At 40.4% G+C, this 19,342-nt stretch overlaps 1 protein-coding gene across 12 annotated transcripts in view; it reads left to right on the forward strand.

The window, feature by feature from the left end:
* The window catches only part of LOC110991400 (protein muscleblind), a 158,907-nt gene that overhangs the window by 135,484 nt on the left and 4,081 nt on the right, over positions 1 to 19,342 (forward strand). For 4 of the 12 annotated variants that reach the window (XM_045631649.1, XM_045631648.1, XM_045631647.1 and 1 more), the window contains 6 exons: positions 12,111 to 12,278; positions 12,954 to 13,037; positions 13,469 to 13,648; positions 15,028 to 15,117; positions 15,312 to 15,353; positions 15,688 to 17,771. In XM_045631649.1, coding sequence (XP_045487605.1) covers positions 12,111 to 12,278; positions 12,954 to 13,037; positions 13,469 to 13,648; positions 15,028 to 15,117; positions 15,312 to 15,353; positions 15,688 to 16,320 — 1,197 coding nt within the window. In that variant the 3' untranslated portion in view covers positions 16,321 to 17,771. The other 8 variants (XM_045631654.1, XM_045631655.1, XR_006750738.1 and 5 more) reach the window with 8 other exon arrangements.

A 19,342-nucleotide genomic window follows, 5' to 3' on the forward strand; every position in this document is an offset into this window, starting at 1 on the left:
CCATACTTCACCTTATTGTTTCCAAATCCTTTTACCTTGAGATTGTAATTACAATAACGTCTAATTGGGATTTATCTATCCCGAAAATTCTATAAATAGTAATAACTTGGGTTGAACCCAATTGACGCAGTGTATTTCCAGTTTTTTTATTTCTATTGCTTGTATTTAGAAATTCTAAAATGTTTTTTTATAATAAACTAAAGTATAATGTAAAAAATCCTTGAATTGTTGTAAAAATAGCAATTCTAAAATCTTTTGACCCCGTATTCGGCACGGCGTAAATAATTCACGCTCCTGAAACGAGTTACCCGGATCAGATACCGCGCCTAATGCCACATTTTCGCACCGACGGCTTTTCGGGCACGCATTTAAGTTTTTGCTCCTATCCGCTTTTCACTTACGATTAATTTGCCTAATTCCACCTAATCTTTGCCTGTTCCTGTTTTTGTTCTCAAATAATTTGTAAATTTAATAGACATGAAGGCATTGAAAAGTTAAAGCATTTATTTATTTTTTACATTTTTTAAAATACACTTTTACATTAAAGTTGCGTTATACGCGCTCGCTTCTAGTCAAACTTGCTTCCTCTGACCTCATATCCGCTATGTCACGCAACGCTAATTTATCATAATATTAACTAAATTACCATTTTTAATTAATTAGAGCTCATAATGTTATCGGTCAATATTGTTTATGGGCTAGAGCGATCGTCTCAGAATGCACTGTCAGGCTTCCCGCTTAGGTGTCAAATGTCAAGTGTCAAACAATAGTTTCCTCAGTCGATTCTTGATTGTCAGTGTGGACGCGCGCCTTTTAATTATTAAGCCGAAAAATAAAGAGTGACTGAGAAATTTTAAATTAAAGCGAGTACCGTGCGGCAACAATCAAATATTTTTTGAAGGTAAATAAATCGTTGGAAACATCGAAACAAAGAGGTACAATGAAACAATCAATTTAATTTTCTCCGCTGTTATTCAATTAGTGCCGACTTTCAGATGTGCGGCCAGTATTTATCATTAGAAACAATCGCCCCCCTTAGTTCCGGTTGCTTCCTTCATGAAACCCATTATCGTGAGAGTCAACTCAAGACAACACCACAATAACTTTGATTCGTCACTCCCGCTACATTGTTGTCGATACATTGTTTGTCTCAAATTGACTTGCTCAAAGTATATTGAGAATCTAATTGTATTGTTTCTGTTTCAGGTAAAATTTCTCAAGTTACAATGTCTCCATCGGACAGGTATGATAGAATTAAAGAAATGTACATTTGTGGTGGCTTATTGTAGTCGTACGTTATATTTATGTTGATGTGGCGAAGAAAAATGAAACAGTACACTGCGTGAAGCCGCACAAAGTTAATCTGAAGCCTTATTTAATTAAATTGAAAAAGTAGGTGGCCATCGAGCCAGACCATTCCCGATCGAGCCGTCTTCGTGGACGGACACGTAAAGTGTATTAGTGAAATGGAAATTATTCCCTTTGTTTAGAGATCAAATATTTCTGTTTGGTAAGATTTTTATTATTCCTTTATATAATTGAAATATTGTCCAACCAAATCATCGTTTAATTATTTTATTTTAGATTAAATTCTTAATGATATTTCATATCTTTAATTTCGTGTCATAATAGTTGTAACCGACGCTATAATTTACTGAAATATACCCAAAACTTTATTATTATCTCCAATTATCATAAATCATTAAAATCCCGTTTTTTTTTAATTAATCTTAACTTAACTGCTAGTTCATATAAACCAATTTTATAAACATTTTTCCTGACTTAAAATTAACACGCCTTAAACAGTAAAAGTTGGCGTTAAGACACCCAGTCTCGTTCTACCGCATTCAGTCCCCAAACATGAGCCCCACCCCTCTAACTAACCCGTGCGTAAGTGCTTACCCTTATAATACATTTCTCTGTGTTGTAATTGCATTTCCTCATTTTCATTAGTACCATTGCACCGTTTTATCATCAAAATTTTGCCATAGATATTTGTATACGGCTAAAGTAGTATTATAATAAACATAAGCTAACAACAAATGACAAATAAATATAAAAAGGTGTAACGCCTAAATAACGCACTTTATACATACTGTATATTTTTATTGTTCATCCTTAATGCGTTCTTAAACGAAGGGATTTTTTTGGACCCCTACCTGACCCGAACCTTTGACCTCGCAATGATCTATTTATTTAATTCAACTAACCTGTTTTACGAGATTAATTCGATAAACACCGCTGTACTTCATTCTCTCTAATCGAATTACCATTTCTCTAATTAAATACTCTTTCCTGTGTTGCGAAGCAAAAAATAACAGCAAATTTAAAATCAAACGATTGCTTATCGTAAATTTTATTTTATAAAAATATATTAAAATTATTGTTACACATAATTTAATGTTCATACAAACTGTTCCATTCATATTCTCACGTTTGTTGATATAATAAATACGTTAATGTTTAAATAATTTCCCAAACTCGCGTCGAGTTACCGTATATAAATATTTGTGTATTATAATAAATATTGAAGACGCCATGTTCGCTCACTGAAATATTCGCTTAAGTATTTGATATAGCGCTTTATCACGTCAATTCTGCATAATGTAAGGTTGGAGCTGTATATCGGCCCGTAGCAAAGTAACGCTGTGGAGCGAGTTGTTTGTAGCAGCATGTTATTAATGGTCGCGATAGCAGGTAACCCGCGGCAACGCTAACTTTGGGAATTAATCCGGATTTGCATAGGATAATGGGGCGTTGCACAAGGTGGACGTGTCGAATGCTTTAGTGCCTAATTGCTCGAGCGTCTGCGATTCTCGCTGATATAAATCCTCTATGTGACCGCTGTATCCGCTTGCCGAGTGTAATGTTCCAGTTCTTTCAGTGTATGAAAGTAGGCTAAAATCTCAATTAGTCACAACTTGGTGATAGTTGGGGTGTGGGGGTTTGGAAAAGCGTGGTGTCATGGCGTGTCTAACAAATGCACCGCCGCCGCGACCGCTAGACGCGACGGCGCCGGAACACAATGTAGATTGCAGATATCGCAACTAACCCCTAGCAGTTCATAAAAATCTAGGCCCATTCTTGCCAAAACACTACCCAGTAATCCTATATTTCATGGCTATTTATTCTGATTCAACGAGGTTATGTTTTGTTTAAGACGAAGCCAGATTCGTATACTCGAAATTGTTTATTCAATGCGTCATTTACAGTATCTACATTCGAAATTCAAACATTTTAATTATTATAAAAGATTCGGCTACGTTGTTTAAAATGTGTTTATAAAACGATAAAATAATGTAGAAGTTATATTGTGACACGTTTTTTGGTGGGACACAATTTAAATAAGTTGCGTGCGAGTGGTCGCCTATAGGCATGTATTGCCGACAGAAGGTCTTTCTTTGATTGATGCGTCTCGTAATGACGCGGGAAACGATTTCCTTTACATTTCCTCCACTCAATAAAAGTATGCTCATTTATATATCCACATGTTTATTCGGGTTTTTTGTCAATGCAGCCCATAGTGTCTACACTCGAAAGACCCTCATTTGTCAAGATTACCGCTGTTAGGGGATTGAGTTATGAAAAGCTCTTATTGTTTTGAATACTTTCTTTTTATATTATGCCATTTTTGGTAAGCCAAAAGGTCGGTACATCAAACCGTTCTCGGTTACTTCATTTTTAAAAAATACTCTAAGATTTGAAATTGGGCTAAGATTTTATGGCGAATAATTTTTATTGCCTCTTCACGTTGGCATTTATAATACTCTAATTGTACGGCTGTACAATTAGAGTTTAATATACTGTATTACTTGAAAACCGGGCTCACAAGTCGAATGTAACTTATTATTCGCACGTTAGATGACACGTATATTTCGTGAAGGTTTAAGATGGACAATTAGCACGTACGAAGCTCGTCAGTCACGGGCCGGCGCCGAGAGGCAATTACGGCATTTCATCCGCAATAAAAGTGCACTACGCTAACCTCCCTGGGGCACATAAAGCTAATGTGAAATAAAGATTTAAATGACGGACCGAGGCCGATATTGTACGACACAGTCCGTTACATAAAGAACAAAAGGTGTATAAAGGAAGATATATACCTTATATATCTATAATGACTATTTTTTTTTGTTAGACGAAGTAATTATATAAGCTACGTGCTTGTTATTATTATTCTATTATTATAGTGCTTATAAACAAAAGTTGTAATAGTAAAGTAGTTGCGTCGGCCAACTTGAAATTCCACTAAAATATATAAGGATTATGAAAGAAGGATTAGCAAACATTTTTATTCTGAAATATTTTCGTAAACGAACTCCAAGAAACAACAGTATTCCAGATATTTATCGCCTCATAAGGTTTTATGTTACATACGAAGTTATATAATCCAAATACAGAGTAAACATTAGTCTTTGTTTTACCAAGTCCCACAATCGATTCTACTTAATTTTGATTAACGTTCTTAGAATAAGGTATTAAGTTTGATAATTTTGAAAATGGAAGCCCTACCCGCATAATATTATCAACGTATCTAAATAAAAGCAACGTAGACTAATGAAATAAATATTGAAATATTTTTAATAATTTTACTAACATAGTTACTTATAAGTTTTGCTATACTAACAATATATGGACTTTTTAATTGGTCTGAAATAAATGATTTTATTTTTTATTTATTTATTTATTATTCGCGTAGCGTCTGTCACGAACTTGTGTACTTAATACCAAGAAACAGTAACTCCAAAAAGGTTTTAGTAAATATTAAAAAGTAGCATTCGAATTAGCAAATATTTGAAGGCATTTGGAGAATATTGTATCGTCGTCTAGGCGGCACATTTATTTTATGTTCCAGCAATGTTACATTCGCCATAAAAGTCGTTAGTGCGACGTTACGTCTCGACAGCGTCTTGGCTGTAATTACGAGGATATCGAGGCAAGGCGCCCCACCGGCGCCCCACAGCGCCCCTCGACGCCCCACATTAACCTAACACGACGCAATAGCACTCCAACACCTCCTAATGTACTGGCCTGCTATAATGCTCTATAATATTAGCTTTATCGCTTAATGCGCGACGTGTTGCTCCTGATTTAAGGTTATTGCAATAAATATTCAATAAGTAGAACGTGCATACATAATTGTACATACTAAATTTACATAAAAACCACAACAATGCGCTCACAGTCTAACAACTGTGTGCACAACGTGAAGGCTGAAGAAAATGCAAATTTATTTCAATAAAATACACTTTGTATAAGTGATATAATTGGAAAATTCCTGTAAAAAGTCCTTCATAGCTTTTTAACGCGCAGCTAAATCTGACTTTTGTGAATCATAAATCAATCAGAGTTAATGACTGTTGTCTACTAAGAAAATTGATTTATGTGAGGATGTTTACTGAGTTGTCGGATTTTAGTGAGTGGAATACGATGTAGCGTGGGAACGACCCGCGTGCTGCGTCGACTTAAGTACAGCTCAAGCTCTAGCTGGGATTCGTTTATTCAGCTCTCGACGCGATAAGCCTAAACTACGCTTAGAACTCACAACTTCACTGGCTTTTATTTTTCCGAACAGAACACATACATTCTCTTCAATGCTGAAGCAAAGATGACGTGCTCTTGAAATTCAAACTTTACCAAAGTGTTTACTTTACTTAACGGTACGTATTGTTTCCCAAAGTCCAAACTCGTAAGTAACTGTTAGCAATTTAAACTAGAAGCTGGTAAAGGCGGGTAGTGCGAAGTTAAGGTGAACAAATTAGACGACGTATGCCGTGCAGGGTAGCACCCCTGGGTGCGGGGCGAGGGGCACAGATGGAAATTTATCGCGCCCGCCGGAGACTACAAGTTCGCGCATTAAACGAGTCCGGGACATTAGCCGCTTGCAAGATGCCGCCCGAGATCATAATTAAGTGCCGCCCAATTTATCGGTCCGACCCGTGCCCCGAAACTCCCTTTAAACTTCCCTTATCGTACCCACTAAAGGCTCTTTATTTTGTAGTTAGACTACCGCTCAGTTATCGCATTTTATCTTCTCGTGCAAGCTTCGACACGATCGCAGTCTTCTGAATACTTAAGAGATTAATTAATTATGCAGATGGCAATTGCATTCAAAAATTATACAAAATGCACTGAAATTCCGTGGCTAATTCACAGATGAATGTTAATTAATAAACGAGTCTGCATATCTCAGTAGTTGAACGAACTCTTTAAATGAAGATAATGAAGAACCGTTCCATTTGGAATCTTTGTTAGCCTCATACTATTGTTATATAGAACCGAAACGGTCTTACACTGGCTAGAGTTAAATAATGCATGTGTGTCATATGAACCAGTGATTTAGGAAAGCGAGACGAAGTATGTCTGAGTGTCGTGACGTAAGCCGCTGTTCCGTTTGCCTACACTAATGACTGCATCAGCTCGCTTTAACTGATTGGGCGTAGGCGACCCGAGGCTCTAGTAACATCACATGCACATAGTTGAATTTTCCACTCGGATACATGTGGCGTACGTTCAATGTTTACCGTAAACAAACTGCTTAGCTAAAACATCAACATTTACATTAAAACTGCTTTCGGATTTTTTTTTTATAGAACAGGGGGCAAACGGGCAGGAGGCTCACCTGATGTTAAGTGATACCGCCGCCCATGGACACTCAATGTAATATATGATCAATATTTTACATTGAGTGTCCTATATACTATAATATATATATAGGACACTCAATTATATGATCGTTTTGTAAAATCAAACTACTCGTAACACGGGATTATTGTTCGTTTATTATGGTGGCCCAATGTTTTTTTCCTTCGCCACTTTAGTAAAACGGGCAATTTACGCGAGCCTATAAGTAACAAGATTCATTAAGGTCGTTACAAAGTGGCGCGGGCGTTCTTAAAGCGAATGGCCCTCGAGCTTACAACGTTCATAACGGCGAGCCGGGCAAACCGGGTGAGCCGGGCTATTTAGCAAAACACCTGGAGAAGGTGCCGCTTCCGTTGCATTAATTTCGCCCCTGCGGCTTTCCGCAACGCTTCGTTACTGGCGGACTTCTGGTCCATACCATGTACAAATGTCTTCATTCATCATGGGAGCTGTCCTCGGGTATTTATAAAAACCTATAAACTGTAAATTGAAATGTTTATATCGAAATAAAAAATATCCTCGACGTCCACCGTTCCACAACTGCGCGTTTTTCAAGGCAGTTTTTGCCGCGCACCACCACTTTGTGGAACCAGCTGCTCACCGAAGTATTTTCGAACCAATTCGGCTTCCTTCCTTCCTTCCTTCAAGAAAAGAGCGTACAAATTCTTAAAAGACCGGCAACGCACTCGCGAGCCCTCTGTCCATGGGCGGCGGTATCACTTAACATCAGGTGATCCTCCTGCCCGTTTGCCCCCTGTTCTATAAAAAAAAATGTAGGTTAAACGCCAGACGAGATAAATTACGTAAATAACCTTTTCCATACCGATGTTCATATTATATTTTAGGTGAGAAAATTTGTATACAACGAATATTAAGCATTAGCGTTTTAAACTCATATAAAAGTATATAAACAAGGGCTGACCGCCGGGGGCGACGGCAAGTGGCCGAGATAACTCCGCGCGAATGCATATTTTAACGTTAAGCTACGACGCAGCGCCGCGATGCAACTTGTTGGGAACTTTTACAGAGTGCATAATTCTTAATTTTAAACTCTGCTTTGTTCTTTTTGAGACAGAAATAAATTTTATATATTGAAAAAAATTCACAACACATTTTGTATTACTTTTAAAAGAGTACGGATAATGACAATATGTGAACTTTGAGACGTTAAACATTCTGCATATATACCACGTAAACGCGGGCCCCTCGCGTGTCGGCAGCGGCTCATTAGCCGCCTCCCCGCGCCTCTATAAATCATTTTAAATTCAAATTCTACTTACTTCAGAATCGTTTTTGCTCACCTAATTCCTTTCGCACTCGCAAATTTTTTTAAATTAAATTTCACCTTTCTCCCGAATTGGCTGTCAAAGAATTAAAGCAGCTCGCATTGACCCGAGAGTTGAATTTGAATAATTTTATTGTCAAACTTCTAGAGTGATACATCATATCCCACACGCTAATAAATATCTTACATTACTATCTGCATAAATAAAATGTGGCTACGTTCCACGGATGCCCACGCACACAAGCGTCCCTAATACACCTCACAGGTTCACCGGTCAGTAGTTGGCACGTACCACGGGCGATCGCTATTTGCGTCCCTGTTTGACATCATGAGAATTTTTGGCAAGCACTTACGTTCGTATAAGTGGGCTTAGGATATAGCGTGTCATTCATGTATTGTAAGCTCATTGTTGTCCTCGGTTTGCGAGTGGCGCGTGTCCGGCCAATCGTAGCACGTGCGTACATACCTGCCAACTCATCGATCCCGATCGATCAATCGATTTGTCTGAGAAACATTTGGGCCCGCCGTTTGGCACTCCGACCTCTATTATACAGTGGTGTGCGCTACACACCGACGCAACTAATGAATGGGCTTGGTTTAATTGTAGCTCATTGTTTATTTAAACAATGCGACGGGTGTAATTATCAGGAGCGAGATGAGCAGACGTTTATTTACGGATTAGTGAAGAAAGTAGCTTCTGCTTTTTTCTCAGTTATGAAATAAAGGCTTAAGTGGTCATAAACAAAGGCAGTACGTGTAGATGGCAGTAGATCGGGCGTGACTAGGAGCGGAAACGGCGTGCAGTGAGTAGGGTGCATTTTACTGTATACAGACAACCTACTGTAACGAGTTGCACTTAAGAACGCGTTCGTTACAGGCGTTACAGACTTGAAGAGCCCTAGCCGACTATTAGAAGCATTTGTGCGATCCCTAACAAATTCAGAAAATATTTTCGTGGTCGCAGTGAAATTTGAATTTTCTTTTATTACATTTATAAAGAACCCTTGGTTGGTCATTGCTATAATTCTCATTTCTCTTAATACGGGCTAGAAATACGAGGCCGCGTAGCTTGTGTACGCCCATACGAATGACTTATGGTATTTTAAGTGACTACCTACAGTTTTATCAGCTGATTCAAAATTTTATTTAATTTCCCAGTTAATTTTTCGATTTTCTTTTACGGGTCGAAGGACAAAAAAAATGACTATTCTAAAATTATATTGTATTCTAGAGCCATTACCACCTGTTAGTGGTTATAATCACTCAAATTATCAAAATTAAAATATATGCGGTAATAACCCTAAACGTGTGTTATATGAAAACACTTATTGTTATATGTGTATAACGGACAGTGCAAGGGAAACGGTCAGTTTGCCCCACTATCACAAAAATGTTATTAGTTTGGGCGGTTATTGCCCCCCTAGCGGTCGCCCTCCTGCTAACATTCATAAGGTTGCCCCTTGTATCCAATTTAAACCTAAAAGTAAATTCGCCAGTTATTTTGATTATGTTAAAACACTACCCCAAACAAATTGTGTAACAGTATTCACTCAGGTAAACATTTATTAGATTAGTTAGTAAATTTGTTTACCAGTTTTTGGCTTTAGTCTAATGTGATTACTCCAAACAAAATGACACTTAATTAGAAAAATTGAACTCCTAAAAATACATTCAATCTGTTCTATTCAAACTTTGTATTTCTTCACTACTTTTGTTCAAATTTAACCTTACCTGTTTTGATGTCACCACAGAGTATAAAGAAATTTAAGAACAGATAGAAATCTTTACTTAATTATCAAAGTGACGTAGGTATATATAATAAAATAATTGTACCAGCACGACATGTAAGTGTATTTCGATTATACCTCAAAACTAAATCTTTCACTCATCATTATGCAATTGTTATAGATAAAACAAAATACTAAGATTCTACTAAACCACTGACCTGAACAAATTAAGTGCCTTAGGCTTACCGATATATTTTTTAAGTAATGTGTCTGTTTTATTAGGCTAACAACGATCACGTACTGAATATTAATGACTATTTATCCAACCCAACATTACATGAATCACATCATCACGATAAATAAAAACTGACAATTACAGTGATATATATATATGGCTTAAGGTTACAAACGCTTTCTATTGTGATTGATTTAAATATTTCTTGCTTTAATTTTCCAAATTTTAACATCATCAATCAAATACACCCCCACACGCGTCAATAGAACAGCAATTAATGCATCGTAATATGTGCAATGGGCCGCGAGTGAAGTCATCCATCTGCTGCGATGTGGCCATTTGTTGTACTCTGTTACGTTCGCTAATCACACCTGCTATATAACCTGTAAAATATTATCTGGCCGCAACTTAATATAAATTAAGGGATATCCTCACTACGGCTATTAATGAAAAGAGTGGCGGAAACTTTCTTGTCATTTTTCTTGTCCGCTCTACGCCCTTGACTTGCGAACTAGTAGTAAATGTAAATGTACAATAATTTTTTTTACGTTCATAAGTGTACTTCTTGTCTTACAGGTAAAATAAAAATATAAAAAATTATTAATTATTAATCCTATAGTTATCCAAAGATAGACTACATCATACATTATAATACGCTGGCGTATTAATATCGCATTTTATAAAACTAAACAGATTCACGTTCGATTTCTATTTAGTGTACGTTAACGCTTAGCAATTCCGGGCGATACAAATACTACAGTAATCTCATTTAAATATGAAAATAGCTTGTAAATGTTGAAGCATTCAAAATGGGAGTATGTGAGAAAAATCTAATTTTGAAGAGTTATCTAAATTACAATCAAAAGTTTTCTTCGTTACACCTTATTGTTCTTACGGTACATTCCTGAAGTTTACCCATTTTAATAATTATAATAATTGAAACAATTCAAATTAAAGTTGAAGCGAGATTGACTAAACTTTGTTATTTCCAAAGTTTCCATGCTTCAATAGTATTAAAAAGGTCAATTACGTACACCAGAGTATCCGTACAGTTCTTAAAACGCCAAATCATAGAACGAATTATAAAGAAAACTATAATCTATCTGTATTAATATTATTATTATTAATACAGATAGTATATGTACCGAAATCAAATCCATGTGGCCTACAACTTAAAGTTTTTGTTTTTTTTTATATTAGTTGTGTGTCTAAACTGTAGCTTTGTTTAAACATAAAATTTATGCAAAATTTAAATTACGGACAAATGTTTGTAACACTGTCTGCTAGTTACAAGTTAATCAAAATGCAACCGACTGCCCCAACCCGCTTGGAATACGCATCGCTAAAGTTTCGTAACAAATAATTTGGACTATATGCGATTTTCTAGGTCACACATTTATCAACCTTTGTATTTACATATAAATTTTTCATTTCATACAGTTAATAGGCGATAAAACTGAAAATTTTGACGTAAGGCATTTCTTTATATGTTAATATATATTTAAACAAAATAATAATAGTAGGTATTATTCAGGGAGTACTTAGTTACTTTATGTCAATCAAATTTAATCACTAACTTAGATTTAAACGCCACCTTAAAAGACATTTGTAAATACATAAGTCAGCAAACAACTACAAACTAAGTACTGATAAATATATTTTTACATCTAGTTATTCAAAAATATAGAACCTGCAAAGCAAAATGTAATGCGATAAAGCGTGGTAGTTCGCGGTAAAATGGGCGTCTTGTCACGTTGTACGACACTTCATTACGAGAATGTAAATAAATCACCATAGCCGGCTTTTGCAGAGTTTCTTTTGAAAGGCAATTATCCCAGGCCTCATTGGCGCCGAAATTAAGAAGAATGAGAAGCACGTCATAACCATTTTTACTGCCGCCGTCAACCGTGATCAGAATATTATAAATTTCTTGGAGTTTTTAAGCCTTGTATCATATTTCACTTCGTTCTTGCATACATCATTGTAAATTACTTACTTTTATATCGCATCTGTCTACGACATATTACTTACATTCACAAATGCAAATTTCTATATTTGGATTTATAGTAATTGTAATAGATAAATAGTGGAGTCCCTAAAGTGTAAATTGTATATATGTACGGTAATATCGATCAAATAAATAAAAATCATTGAAAAATCATTGACAAGATAAAAAGATTGTTATACATAAATTAATTAGTATTAATATGAATTTCAGGGTCGATGTAACCGCGAGAAGCCTCCCTGCAAGTACTTTCACCCGCCCCAGCACCTCAAGGACCAGCTACTTATCAACGGGCGGAATCACTTAGCACTTAAGAACGCCTTAATGCAACAGATGGGTCTGACGCCTGGCCAGGTGCTTCCTGGCCAGGTCCCAACCGTGGTGAGTACCATCTCTTTGCTTTTACCACAATGCTGAGCGACCGGCCCTCAAGGTAGATAGGAAGTGCACGCAAAATGCAGCTTTCGATGTAAATCGCTATTATACTTCGAGCATTCGCGTTAACCACGTAGAATGGCGTCGTGCTTAAGTTGCGTCCCATGCCAATGTATTGTGGAAGTTAGGAATTTGGTATTTTTAAATGATTTTGTACTGTCCTAAGTAGGTAGAATATTTAAGAGTATAGATCATATCTTAGATGTTACGTAATTAATAATTAATGTATCTATTAGTACCACCAAACTTACTGTGCCAACATAGTCAAAACATAAAGCGTAGATGAGTCAAAGTTAGCAAGGGCAGGGACGCAAGTTACCACGTGGCCGGCGGCCGGTCGCTCCTCACAGCTTGAGCATGTTTGTATAATTTATCCTAAGTGGCATGACTTTTGGATTACTCACGACTTGGGTTAAGGCGTTAATGCTGATAATCACTGGAACGTACCCTCACTTTTCACTTGCTAACAAAATGCCCGATCTCCTCGGGGTCACTCCCCGCACGCGTTCCACTTAAGCAGCTTATAGAGCTTGTAGAGTGAGATGTAGTGCGTGGGGAGATTTCGAAGGAGAAGTGGCTGTCCCGCACGATAAGTAGCGTGTTGTGTGGTTTTGTGTCGAGGTGGGCGGCGTGAGCGGAGCCGGCGCGGCCGCGACCCACCTCGCCGCGCTCGACCCGCTCAGCCTGGCCCTGCTCGCCCCGCAGGTAACGCCCGCACCGGCACACCGCTACGCTCCCCGCCCTCTCTGAAACCCGTCACCGTTCCTAACATATAAATCCTAGTTTGTAGATATTTTAAAACCTTAAACCTATACTCCTCTATTGATAATAAGTACGAACTCTTACGCCTTTTATTCTCTTTTTGTTTTTATATAGTAAAGCACTGTGAGGTTTTTAATTCTACATTTTATATATTCCTATATCTCCTACCACCATACACACACATCGGTGGCCGGTGGGTAGCTTAAACAATTTGTAAGCTTAACTATTAATCTACATATTTCGTAACTGCATGCTGTGCTTAATCTGCAAAATAATTGAGATAATTATTAATTAATCAGACTTATTTTTGGTGCTTTTGTATAAACGTGATATGGAACTTTGGCCATATTCTGACGAGTGACGTGTGATGGCAGGCCACATCGCCATACCTGTCAGGCGTGCCAGGAGTTGGTTCGACGTATGCGCAGTATTACACACCGCAGCTGGTTCCGGCAATGCTTGGCCATGACCCTGCTGCCGCTGCCGCCTCCCCACTTGGCGTCATGCAGCAACCTGTGCTGCAGCAGAAGCTTCCTCGCACTGATCGTCTCGAGGTAAGATGACTGATTGTACTAATTGTTAAATTCCCTTAGTAGCGCTTCCCGGTGTTGCCAATTTCTGAAGACCGACTGCCATTATATATCTTTTCAAACCACGAAACTAAATATGTATAATGCGGTCGGTCTCACTCGCAAGGCTGTGGAGCCCTCCCTCCCCTTTGTCGCGGTGTCTGCGCGGGTGCTACGCCCCGATGGCTTCGCGAGCCTCACTCGCTTCAATCCACTGCGGTGAAAGGTCTTCTGGTGGCGAGACTTAAAATAGTTATAAATTTGTAATCTGTATGATTTAGGCTGTTTTATACAAAAATTCTGTTGTTTCAAATAAATTATGACTTATGCAAGATTCAAGATTATTTTTAAATTTGAAAGTTTGTTTTAAACTGTTAAAATTGTAAGTAACAAATATATTGTTGCGACGGATGCGTTGATCGTTTCGTTTAAAACATTTCTAGTCGATATCAAAGCGGCGTCCGGTCGAGATTAGAAAAGATTTCATAAATTCGTAGATACAAAATTGAGGGTTAAGTCGATGGAATAGTGTTAGAGTAAAAAAGTAGATACATAGAAGATAGAGTAGAAGGAAGGCGCGTTAGCCAGGGTGGGTGGGAGGTCACTCGGCGACTTGGCTGGTGTTGGGTGCAGGTCTGCCGAGAGTTCCAGCGGGGCGCGTGCAAGCGCGCAGAGTCCGAGTGTCGCTTCGCGCACCCGCCGCCGCCAGTGGCCGCGCACGAAGACGGCTGTGTCACGGTGTGCATGGACGCCGTCAAGGGCCGCTGCGTCCGCGACCCCTGCCGCTATTTCCACCCCCCCCTGCACCTGCAGGCGCACCTTAAGGCGCAGGCGCGCGGCGCGGTACGCCACCAGGCTGCACGCTCTCGCCTCGCTCGATCGCGCTCGCTTTACTTCTTCTGCTCAGTCACAGTAAACCTATCTAGACCACCTGACTCTCCGCACAGGACGATACGATGCCATCGCAAGACGCCGCCGTCGTTTGCTTTATAAATCAAAATAGCAACAATGCTTTATCCGCCACGGCCGCGAGCATGGAACTAAGCTTTTTCACGTTCGCAGTCCTAGGACCTTTGGTGACCGGGGCTCTGCGTGGAGAACCAAATCGTATCAAATTAATGGTGGTATCGAATTAGTTTACTGTGGCTTGGTCTCGTCGCGACGCCGCTTTTGTTCGCAGAGCTTTGTTCATTTAATTTCGCCGCGGTATCGTTCCGCCCCACGCTTCCGTCGCACTCACGCTTCACTTTAATTTTTTTTATCTTTCGCATAATGTCACCTTACGCCGAGCTTTAGGTGTATTCTGTGCATCTATTACATCGTTATTGTTTCCGTCCCGTCCTGCGCCGCTTCGCTTCACGTAGACGGCTGGCGGAGCGCAGCAAGCGGCAGGGAGCGCAACATCGGAGGCGGGAAAGAAGCGGCCGGCGCCCGCCGAGCTCGAGCCGCCCCCGGTACTACGCCAGCTTTGCACGCTTGTTGTCCCTTTTCCTGCCCCTCCAGCTCCCCGCTCCCTGCTCCCGCAACCCGCGTCCTCCGGCGGCGCGCGCGGCGCGGGCTGGACAGCCCCCGCCCGCCCCCGCCACGCGCGCGCCAATAACCCTCGAGTCCGTCGAACTCCGCTCAACCGTCTTGTTTCTCGTTTCAGATGGATATGAAGAGCGTCGGATCCTTCTACTATGACAACTTTGTAAGTATCACGAAATATTTATATTTCTTATTTTAATTATTTAGATTCACACTACAAACAGCAATGTTGGTGCCCGTTCAGTGTTAACTTCTGTAGGTCTTGATGTCAATATAATATACTAGTCCCTGTCGTACATCACACGCCATCCACAATAATACTTGATTTACTATGTATAAATGAAAATATTAAAATTTACTTTTCATCAAGTAAATCAAAGAATTAGCTTAAACAACCGTTAAGACGTTTAAAAGACTTGTAGATGTATCTGGTATAATCATATAACTAAATGGCATCTTTTACCCCCTGTTTCTATGAACTATTTTCTAAATTTCAGGCCTTCCCCGGCGTGGTGTCGTACAAGCGACCAGCCGCAGACAAAGCAGGTGTGCCGGTGTACCAGCCGCCGACGACCTATCAGCAACTGATGCAGCTGCAACAGCCGTTCGTGCCCGTGTCATGTGAGTACCCCGCGCCCGCGACTTCTGCCCCGCCGGCCGCGGCTTCAGCGCCGCCCGTTCAAGCGCAGGCCACGCCGCAACCCGCGCCACAGCCCCCGCAGCCCGCCCCGCCGCCCCAACCCGCCATGCCGCCGCAACCTGCGCCTTCTCCGCCCGGCTCGCTTCCCGACTCAGCTACGCCGGATCCCGCGGCCGTCGCTAAAGAAGTAGCGCAGAAGAATTATGCCGCTGCCTTAGCCTTAGCCGCGCAGCACTCGGCGATGGCCCACGCGGCGGCTGCTGCGTACACGCAGCAAGCGTACAAGGCTCGAGCAGCCATGCCCGGATTGATGCGCGCCCCACTGATGATGCGGCCAGGCTGGCCGGCGCCGCAGATGCCCATGCAGTTCTACCAGCAGCCATACATGTACGCGATGCCCCCGCCGGCTCCGACGACTCAGACGGCGGCCGCGGCGGCGGCGGCGGCGGCTGCCGCTGTGAATCCTTACAAAAAGATGAAGACGACATAAGCGGCCGGCGGGGCCCGACGCGCGGGGTCTCCGCGTAGAGACTCTACGTGTGAAGTGTGGCCCCGGCCTGTCGGGGCGTAGCGCTAGTGTTGTCACATTTGTATTGTATAACTGCGACAGGCGAACTGCCTCCGTCTCGCGGATAATATTTGTAGTTTATGCTAATGTACTCTACCTATTATGTATTCTACTCACTTACCGTTATTATCTTATGCGTGTATATTTCTCGTATCGATCCCGGTAATAATAAGGCTTGACATGCATGACCGTACGTTTTTTATTACCTTTTTGTCGACCGTATCGTGAGTATCGCCGTACTCAGAGTTGAGCGCTTGGTCCGTCGATCCCGTTTTCCCGCTACGTACACGCTTTGTCCCGGAGGATTCCGCACGGGTGCGCTTTGGCGTCACGTCACAGGCCCGCCGGGCGCGCACCTAACACGGCCGCCTTCTAATTGTAGCATGGATAGAACCCGACACCTTTGTACGTTTGGCTCATCAGGTACTCCTCATAATCTAGTGCTCCTCGTGTTTGCTCAGTGTGCCGACGTGTCCGTCGTTTAGTTTTGCCTTATTTTAAGTCGCACATATTTATTTTTAACGCTTTCTGTTACATGCCTTCCGAATGACCGCTTCGGCTGTCCTACGCATTACAAATCTTTTGCTTTATTGTGTTGGAAACGGCCAGGCTGTGCGCCGCCCAACGCTCCCTACGTGGAGTATACGGACGAACGGGGACAGGTAACGGAGTGCCGCGTGACTCACGTAACCAGCGAGTGGCCCCAGTATCGCTAATTCGCGCCAACCCCAAACCCGTGCAAACCGCCACACGGCAAATCACAACCACTGCAGATCGCATCGCGCGAACCACCGACTTTCGCTTGTTCTCCCCTCGCACTCGCCGAGCTTCTTGCGCATCACTCAGCATTTTCCACTTGCGAAATTTATCCAAGAGCCACGCCACAAAATAACAACTCGAAGACAAGTAAAAAATTGCAACAAAAATATAAATATCCAATAAAAAATGTAATGTATTGTTAAAAGATTACACTACAACAAAGCTTCTCTTTTAAGAGACTTGTCGAATTGTTATTATGCGAAGTGATCCTCCGCAATCCCGCAACCATTACGCCTTGTGAGCCGAAACCCTAAACACACCTAGACTCGATCACGGGCTCGAGTATGCTCTAACGCTGCGCCATATCAACTAAACATATCGCCTCTACTATTCGCCTCAAAAAAGCTTACTAAAACTAGCCAAAACACAACAGTAAACGCAGCTCTTAGAACAACCAATAACATTTTCTAGTCAGACTATATTTGGAGCTTGCTTTTTTCACACGCTTCCGTAGAACTGATTAGTCTAGCTTTCTACTAAAGTAGATAATGTCGGTAAATAAGTGCGTGATATGATTATCGACAAATTAGGAATGGCATTGTATTTTACTAAAATAAACAGAATAATTATAACTTTTATAAGACACGGTGTTAAACTAAATTAATACGTGCCTATCAAAAGAATTAAGGAGATCTATTCCTACTTTTGTATAAACTTAGTTTTGCTTGTCAGACTTATCATTCTATCACAATCATCGCAACCACCGTAGTCATTGTGCTGTGTAAGAATTGTTGACGGTTGCCGCTACGACATGTTGAATTGAGTTTTGTATAGTGAACATTTTCGCTTTGAAATTTTGGAAGAAGTGACTCTACAATACTTGCCTTGCTTACACCCGGTAAGATAAATAAATTCAGCTTACTTTAATATCCTGTTTTATGATATCCCACTAAAACTCTTTGCTGAAATATCGTCATATACTTAATGAAGCATGCATCGTCATGGTCATTAAAAATAGTCCTTGATATTTCATTGAAGAATTTATTGTCAAAGTTAATGAAGCCTGTATGGGTATTAAGTTATTGAGTCGACTTGCAATACTATCATAAAACCGAATCAAGAGCTCTGTCTGATGATCAAAATTTAATTTGAAAAGAACAAAAAGAAATGTATTAAATCGACTCTTTAACGACATATTTCTAGTCCATTGCCAGTATCAACTATCGACCGCTTTTAAGGGGGTTTAATCAACATAGTATTGACAAACTTTAATGCTTTTTAATAAAATCTTTTTTGCATAGTTGGTAGTTGAAATGACAGTGGCGGGAAGAGAAAACTCGAAGTGGCTTATCCAATTATGTAACGATCCGCCGAAATGTTGCAACCGCCGAGATCTCATTACTGAATTTCCTTTTGTGCGTCGGCTAATTATCCACTTCGACTTTTCTCGAACAATGCTTAAAGTGCTTCTCCAAGGCGGCTTCAGCTCCTCGCTTACATCTCGTCGGAGCCTCTCCGATGCTTATTCGAACGACTCACGTAGACGTAATTAATCTACTTGGTTTTCTTTTGTTTGTCGTACAGTAACCGCACTCTAATGGTCATTATGTTGCAGTTTGTCCTACCACTAACATGTCACGTCCAGAACTGTCATGTAAGCTAAAGGTATAAGTTTAATTTGTCTATTTACATTTAACCGTGCCTTTGCCGTACGTCGCATGACCCCGCTGCAACATCTGGAGACCTTCAGCCCTAGCCATCACAGCCGACGCAGAAACACGTCGAATCCCTACACCGCCTTCTTAGCTTTAGCAACAGTCGGTTAATGGGTACACTTGGACGCTACAGACCTTAGTCGCCCTCGCCCTGGTAAAACTTGTCTAGCATCATGCTTAAGCTTTTTTGTAAATTATAGTCACGCTTAAAAAGATTGGCTGCGCAATAATGATTATATTTCAAGCGTTCTGCATGCCATTTAGATATTATATATTCATTCCTATGTGCATAGTGCAGCATTCTTAACACAACTCTGACGGTTGCGGAACTCACGCGCCAATAACAGATTCGCGTAGGTCGTGTTTTGTATTTTGTGAACATTTTGACAGATTTTACAATATAAAAGTGACAACTGTCAGCGCGCCAAACGAAAGAATGCTTGGAAGGACAATCATATTGTGCAACGAAT

Source organism: Pieris rapae, chromosome 16, assembly GCF_905147795.1.
Source record: "Pieris rapae chromosome 16, ilPieRapa1.1, whole genome shotgun sequence".
NCBI classification, from domain to species: Eukaryota; Metazoa; Arthropoda; class Insecta; order Lepidoptera; family Pieridae; genus Pieris; species Pieris rapae.